The sequence below is a fragment of the Nicotiana tabacum genome, chromosome 11 (assembly GCF_000715075.1).
Source record: "Nicotiana tabacum cultivar K326 chromosome 11, ASM71507v2, whole genome shotgun sequence".
Classification (NCBI taxonomy): Eukaryota; Viridiplantae; Streptophyta; class Magnoliopsida; order Solanales; family Solanaceae; genus Nicotiana; species Nicotiana tabacum.
The window spans coordinates 29,547,701-29,555,983 of record NC_134090.1 but is presented as its reverse complement, the minus strand read 5'-3'; the positions used below and the strand labels follow the sequence as shown (position 1 = coordinate 29,555,983).

The 8,283-nt window shown below is 37.6% G+C and overlaps 1 protein-coding gene across 1 annotated transcript; it reads left to right on the top strand.

The window, feature by feature from the left end:
• The first annotated feature begins 3,533 nt into the window (after positions 1 to 3,533).
• Positions 3,534 to 4,052, top strand: LOC142165785 (uncharacterized). Its single transcript, XM_075224157.1, has one exon. The coding sequence runs from the start codon at positions 3,534 to 3,536 to the stop codon at positions 4,050 to 4,052; it is 519 nt and encodes a 172-aa protein (XP_075080258.1).
• The last annotated feature ends 4,231 nt before the right edge of the window (positions 4,053 to 8,283 follow it).

The following is an 8,283-nucleotide window of genomic DNA, read 5'->3' as shown; positions in this document are numbered from 1 at the left end:
AAGAGCTGAGCAAACAAGAAGAAAACTCAGCTTAGTCATTAACTACCAACCACTTCCTCCAAGAGGATAAATTCCGTATACCAAATAAATTCACTCTTTTCTCCTACTTAGCCAAGGCCAATATTTTTTCAAGTTTGATCTAAAATATGGATTTTTGCAACTCGGAATCCACCCTGAAGAAAGACCCAAAACGGAATTTTGCATTCCCCACCATCACTTCCAATGGAAAGTCATGCCTTTCAAATTAAAAACCGCACCCTATTCCAAAAAGTCATGATAAAAATATTCCAGCCCTTCCTCCACACATCTCTAGTTTATATTGTTGACATCTTGTTATTAGTGATGCAATGGAGGAACATGTCAACTTGCTTCGTCAATTTGAGGCATTGGTAACACAGTATGGAATCATGCTTTTAGCAAAAAGATGGTTCTTGCTCAAAATAAGATTGATTTCATCGAAATGCATTTTGTCCAAGGTGCATACGGTCCAGGACCACATATATGTCAGGAACTATTCGAATTTCAAGATACCTATCTCACAATAAAGCATATCCAACAGTTCTTGGGTGTAGTAAATTATGCTAGAAATTTCATCCCAAATATCTCTACATACATTTCTACACTTGCAGAGATGCTGAAAAAAAATGCTCCATCATGGGGAAAGAAACAAGATGAAGTAGTCAGGGGAATAAAAGAGATATCTAAGCATGTCAAGTCCCTCTACATCCTTTCAGATGGAAAGAAGATACTGCAAACTGATGCCAGCAATGAATATTGGAGTGACGTTCAATTTGAAGAAAAAGATGGCCATAGAAAAATATGCGGATATACCAGAGGAAAGTTCAAAGATGCCGATCAACATTATCACTCCACTTTCAAGGAAATTCTTATAGTAAAGAATGTAATCAAGAAATTCGGTTTCTTCCTTATTCATACAAAATTTCTAATAGATATGGATATGAAGGCCTTCCCAGAGATGATCTTGATAAATACAAAAATTATTCCCAATCCTCAGATTCTCAGATAGGCTCAATGGTTCTCTCCAAACATGTTTCAAGTCAAGCACCTGAAAGGAAAGTATAATACTCTCGCAGATTTTTTGTCCCGACCGGAAGAATTCTCAAAGAGATTTTCCCCAGCGAAGATGATGTCAAAGCAAAAGTTAATCAGCCACATCTTCATGTTTTCAAATGTACCAGGAACAAGTTCATTGAAACCAACGGATCATCCACCAGAGTTGTTCAACCTCATGGATCTCTTTGATCCATCAATTTTAATGGAAAAGGAAAATTTATTATGAGATCCATGTTTTCCGACAATACGGAGGATCCATTCTTAAGCCTTATGGAGTCAATCCAGAATATCCATTATGTCATATATTCATAGCACAAGCCACGGATTTTCCACAAGAACTATTATGGTTTTTCTGGTACCTATGCCATCAGTATAATATTTTTATTGAATTCAAATCTAACGTTTTCAAGGATTTTGATAACATTGTACCAGCACTTAAATTATTTTTACTATGGTTCAACCCTAAAAGATATTGGATAAAATGTTTCAACGATTCCTACACAACCAAGGTATTCATGTTCCATAATCCTATGAAGATTATTAATAGAAAAGTCCATGCTCAAGTAGAGGTATCATTTTGGTAGAAATTTCACGTGTCCATTTTATCTATTGAAGAAGAATATATAGCGAGGCACAAGGAATCCTTTTCCAGCAAAATAGGTGCATCCCGAGAGAGATATGGCCAAAAGATTAGGCAAGCTGGAATTATACCAGCACTCATCTGCGCCGGGAAAGGGTCTGAGAAGCAGCAAAAGAATATCAAACCCCATACAAAGTCATCCGAGAAACGATCACTCATGATATCTCCAGATTAGGTTGCGGATTACATCTGCCAATCCAAAGGAGAAAGAATACAACGAAGAAAGACCGTCAAGTTCCAGGAGTTACTGCACAAGGTCTTTGAAAATATGCCTAGAAGACAACCCTAGAATCAATGAAAGATAATTATCTAAGTCTCTGCTAATCCCACCATAATCCTACATTAGCTACCAAAAAACCCTAAAAAATCATCTGCCCATGCCAAGACAAATTTTCACATGCTTAGTCACATGCAACACCTTACTTTCACATGCCGTCGCATGCTCCCGCATACTTTGTCACATGCAACACCTTACTTTCACATGCCGTCACATGCTCCCGCATACTTTCACATGCTACACCATGTATATTTCACCTCTTTCACATGTCTTCAGGAGCTTTTTAGTTGGTTTTCCTAAGGTCCTTCACATGCCAAAAGGGAACCACTTGTAGAGAGGTTTGCCATGTAAGATAATTTTATTTTATAATGCAAGTTTGTCTTGTAATAACCTCCTAGTCCTATATAAAGGAGGTCATATAGTAGTTGTAAGATCATCTGGTAACCTTTGTAAATCTTTTGTGATATATTACATATGAGTTCTTTCTAAATTTTCCTCTTGTTCTTTCTTTAGAATGGATGGAAAGGCTGGTCCATGTATGAAAATAGAGTAAGAATACTCTAAGAAAGTTAGCTTATTGTAGTGCGAAAGTTTTCTGAGTCATAACAGCTAACGTTGGTTATAGTACAAAAGTTTTCTAAGTTGTCTAGCTTGGTAAGTCGTCCCTTATGCGTTGTTGAAGCCAGCCTCTTTGTAGGAAAACTTTTGCGACTATAATCAAATTAATTGTTAGTGTAGCTTGGCAAGTCGTCCCTTATGGGTTGTTGAAGCTAGCCCCTTTGTAGGGAAACTTTCTTATCTATGATCTAGTTTACTTTCTTGGAGTCTCTTGTTCTGTTCCTTATACTGTGGTATCAGAGCCAGCCTATCCTTTCGGAGGGAGGAACAGTTTACTAAATATGTTTGAGTCATTTCCATCATCCTCTTCCCTTGAATAAATGAATATGTCCTGTACTCTATATAAAACCTTGTCCAAAATATATGATTACCTCTATGAAGTAGATATCCTGCCCGATGAACAGAAAGTATCCTCCACTGAACTACCCCTCATAAATCCTTACTCAGCGTTTGCCAAAAAATTGTTTGCACCCTGGACCCAAATTTGTTCTCTAGTCCAACACAGATCAAAATAGTCAAAGAGTATGTTGCTGCCTTAAAACTTGACCAACATCCTATCCTTGCAACTCGAGAGGAATAGTTTATCACCTTTCAAATCCCAGATGATTTTCCCAAGCAATAGAGAGATCATGAATTTACCCATATCCATTGTGGTGCTATTCGAATCGAACATATCACGGAAGAAAAGGTCAACCTGTTGTAGCTCGACTTTTTCTTCTAGATACAAGATACTTGGAATACCAACATGCGAATTTAAGTACTGCAGAAGTTACCTTAAATGTTGGGACTATTTTCATAATTATCTTTCAAAATTTCAACATGTCCCTTTATGACCCATACTTAACCGAAGCACTAATAATCCAAGTCCAAATCCAAGGAGCCTCACAAGCCAAAGATTCCATCTAAGCCACTCTTCATCACCAAATGGCGTGGCGAGACCAAAATCATGCCACGGATATCTGCCTTCCCGGAGGAGAAAATTCTTTACTCTCTAATATTGATGCTACCAAAGGAAACACCATGTGCACCCAAATACCGAGACAAATTTCTAGAGATGAGCTTGTCAAAATTGTTCCTGATTCCTGGATCACAAATTATGAAAAGTTAAGGAAACTAGAGGAATCTCTGCAATATGGTGAACCAACTTTTACCAAAAGAAATGACAAAACCGTTTGCATAAGCTTTAACCATTCCCATCTCAAAAAACCAAATAAAACCATCTTCTCATGTCAAATGATTCAACCCAAAGATACAAGAGATACATACCCTGAACCTGACGGAGAGTTCTTCTGGAATATACAAAGCATCATGGAAGAACATGACTGGTGTCAACATTTTGACAAAGAAGGAAAAAGAGTTTGGTGGTTCAAATGCCCCTTTACAGGACACTACCCTTGGGATCTTGGTTGCGACTGCCAAGACTGTTTGGAAGACCCAATTTGAGAATATGATGAACACTATATGTGTCATTTGGAAAGATTTGGCCTCAATGAGACCAAACCAAAATTCAAGAAAAAAGGAAAAACAACTGAAAAGCAATTTCGAGCCAAATATGAAAATAAAGACCTTTCAATTAGCTCATTAAACCGTCCAGGTAAATATAAATTTCTTGTCAGTTACAAACCCCAGGAATGGCCAAAATTACAAAAAATTTACTCCAAGCTGAAAAATAGTGAAACCACACACAAACCCAAACCACCATCAGCTCATAACCCAAAATCCAAAAATCCACATGAACATAAAATTTCACCAACTCAAAAAACCTCAAATCCCACACAATCACAGATATTCATGCTAAGTTCTTCACGTTACAGTCATACCCAAGATTTTCCTTCACTTCAACCTTTTAAAAAGAGGGTATAAGCCATACTCCAGAAATTCCCAAGAAAAACATAGCGCTACCTACTGGAGAAAAACCCCCAACAAGTGACATCGAAACAACAATGAACTGGCAATCAGAAAATTCCATCTTCCAAAACAAAGTACTGAACAACATTGGTCACACCATAAAGAACGTACCCCAAACAAAAAACACAATGATGAGCAAAGTGGAAACAATTGAGAAAAAGGTGGCGCAGACATCGTCTCACCATGCAGGACTAATCAAAGCTTTGGAACTAAGGTTGGCAAATTTACAATATGATATTTGTCCTTCAGGAACTTCACTTTTCAAATTCTTCCAACAACAACAAAAGGAGATGATTTCCATTAGAGAACAAATTCAACTTTTGAGAAATGACCACTTTGAGACTCAAAAGACCCCAGTTTTTCTCTCAAATCCTATCTTCTTCCCTATGTCGCCACAAGCATATTCCCCACCTAAATTGAACTACACCTTTTCTACTTTTCCAACTGGCTCACAAAATCCTATTTCTTTTACCCAACCCTTAAAAGAAGAACATGATTTTGACATTGCAAAAATGGGTTGGGAAAGGAAAGATGCTCTTGCAGCGCAAAAACAAACCAAGAAAAGACGAGATCATGGTGAAAGTTCAAAAGGATCCAACCTCGAAAATCTGATGATTTTTTATCAGAAGGCTCCAGACCTCTATGTATCCCAGCCAAGAAACATATTAGAAGAAGATACCCCATGGTCGGAATCTCTAAATTCATCAGACGATGAAACAATGGAAGATAGCTCTCAATCAAGCAATGAATCCACAACAAACTCTTCCGAAGACGACGATCCCCCAATATTTGTAAACCAGCCATGAGACCCAGAAATATCTGAAGTAGATGAGGAACAAGGAGGCATGATAAATGAACCAATCCCAGAAAAAAGATATGAGCCCATGGCATTAAAACCAGTTGGAACTGGTTTCCACATTTTCACCTTAGATGATGTCAAGGTTCCAAAATGGCCTCAAAGGATCCAAGACATCTATATTTGGATGGTGACTAAAAATTTGGTGGAACAAGAAAATTATATCATCCTGTCAGAACTGACTCCACAGTTCTCAGGTATTCTCAGAGATTGGTGGAACTCACTTGAGATTCAAGACAAAACACTTTTCTTACTTCCCAAGATTTTGCCTTCAACATCAGAATCCTACATGAAGTTTTCTGTGGAGATACTAGCCAAAGACAGGAAAAGATGCAAAGACAACTCTTCGAGATAAAGTGTGTGTCATTCGAAAGAAATTACATTGACAAACATTTTCAAAAATCGGCGAAGAAATACTTCGAGATCGGTGGAGACATCAATCTAAAGCAAGCCTTTGTCTCCTCCATTCCAAAGTTATTGGCAAGCCGAACCATGACCATCATTGAAGAAAAATTTCAGTCCGTAACAATCCCACGAGTTGGTTAGATCAGGCAAGCTATTTTCTTCACATTGGATGACATTTGTGCGAAGCACTCTGCCCTAAAACAAATTATCCAACACAATACAGCGCTTGACAAAGCATGCCACAAATATCATCTGATCACCGGATTAGGATGTTCCTGCAACACATCTAGGCGATGGAGAGGATTCAGGAGGTTTAGATGGCCAAGAATTCCAGATGGAAAATCAAGGTCCAGGAGACGCACAAAATATTTCAGATGAAGGAGGCCAAGAAATTTTCACAAAAAGAACAGATGCTTTATTTGCCACAAGATTGGACATTTTGCTTGAAATTGTCCCCAATAGAGCAAATCTGTCAAGCTCTTGCGAGAAATTGAAGATTACACTGGCATATATCTCGGAAAAGAAGAAGACCCCGAGTCCATATTCTCTATGGATGATGAACCCAGTGAAAAAACCTTATTCTCTCTTGATATATACAAAGATCATAGTGATGACCACTATCAAATATCTGAACCAGCCGCTAAAGCCCAGGAAGAAATCAATGCTATCACAGTCATCCCTCAAGTGGAATTCAAGGTTTATTCATCCAAATGGGATAAACCAACTAGAGTCATTGCTTTCATTGATGGAGCTGCTTGTTCACTCATGAATCCTACTATTCTTCCTGCAGATCAATGGGTGCCACACTTTAAGGATTTCAACACTGCATCAAATGGAATCTTGACTACCACTGTCATCACAAAGCACCCAGTCACAATTGAGTTCTTTCTAGGATTGAAGTACAAAACCAAGCTGATAGGGTCCAATGTACTAGGGAAAGATCTTATAGTTGCATTCGACATTTTCAGAGAACTAAAAGATCAACTCCAGATCAAGGCTAACGAGATAACCTTCAAGAAGCAGTTCAAACCCTATTATGAAATTCCAAGGTTATTCCAAATCACCAGTGACGAACAAATCAAGGAGATTGAACAAAATCTCATTAAGCATTCATATGCTGAATTCCACAAGTATTTATGAAGAAAGGGAAAAGCCCGTCATGGATGAATGAAGAGTTTTTTATCAAGCTCCATTTTAAGAAGAATGAAAGCATCAATCCAATAAAAGTCAGTCATTCAGGTATGAATCCAGATCATCTTCAGCTTGCAAAAAAGGAATATGAAGAACTTTTGGAATTTGATCTAATAGAGCCATCAGATTCACAATGGGCATGCGAAGAATTTTATGTCAACAAAAGAGTTGAGCAGATAAGAGAAAAACTCAGGTTAGTCATTAACTACCAATCACTTAACCACTTCCTCTAAGATGATAAATTCCCTATCCCAAATAAACTCACTTTTTTCTCCCACTTAGCCAAGGCCAAATATTTTTCCAGGTTTGATCTAAAATTTGAATTTTGGAAACTAGGAATCCACTTTGAGGAAAGACCCAAAACGAAATTTTGCATTCCCGACCATCACTTCCAATGGAAAGTCATGCACTTCGGGTTAAAAACTGCACCCTCCTTGTTCCAAAAAGCCATGATAAAAATATTGCAGCCCATCCTCCATATCTCTCTAGTTTATATTGATGACATCCTATTATTTAGTGATACAATGGAGGAACATGTCAACTTGCTTCGTCAATTTGAGGCATTGGTAACACAGTATGGAATCATGCTTTCAACAAAAAAGATGGTTCTTGCTTAAAAGGAGATTGATTTCCTTGGAATGCATTTTGTCCAAGGTGCATACAGTCCAAGACCACATATATATCAGAAACTACTCAAATTTCCAGATACCAGTCTCACAATAAAACAGATCCAACAGTTCTTGGATGTAGTAATTATGTAAGAGATTTCATCCCAAATATCTCTTAATACATTTCTCCACTCACAGTGATGCTGAAAAAAATGCTCCATCATGGGGAAAGAAATAAGATGAAGCAGTTAGGGGAGTAAAGTAGATATCTAAGCATGTCAAGTCCCTCTACATCCTTTTAGATGGAAAGAAGATACTGCAAACTGATGCCAACAATGAATATTGGAGTGCCGTTCTATTTGAAAAAAAAGACAGTCAGAGGAAACTATGCGGATATGCCAGCGAAAAGTGCGAAGATGCCAAGCAACATTATCACTCCTCTTTCAAGGAAATTCTTGTAGTAAAGAATGGATTCAAGAAATTCAATTTCTTTCTTATTCATATAGAATTTCTAATAGAGATGGATATGAAGGACTACACAAAGATGATCCAGATAAATGCAAAAATTATACTCAATCCTTAGATTCTCAGATGGGATCAATGGTTCTCTCCATACAAGTTTCAAGTAAAACACCTAAAAGGAAAGGATAATATTCTCGCATATTTTCTGTCCCGACCGGAAGAATTCTCATTGAGATTTTTCCCA

Bases quoted from the DNA above. Each gene is read 5' to 3' on its own strand.
- LOC142165785 (XM_075224157.1), top strand. From the start codon at position 3,534: ATGGCGTGGCGAGACCAAAATCATGCCACGGATATCTGCCTTCCCGGA.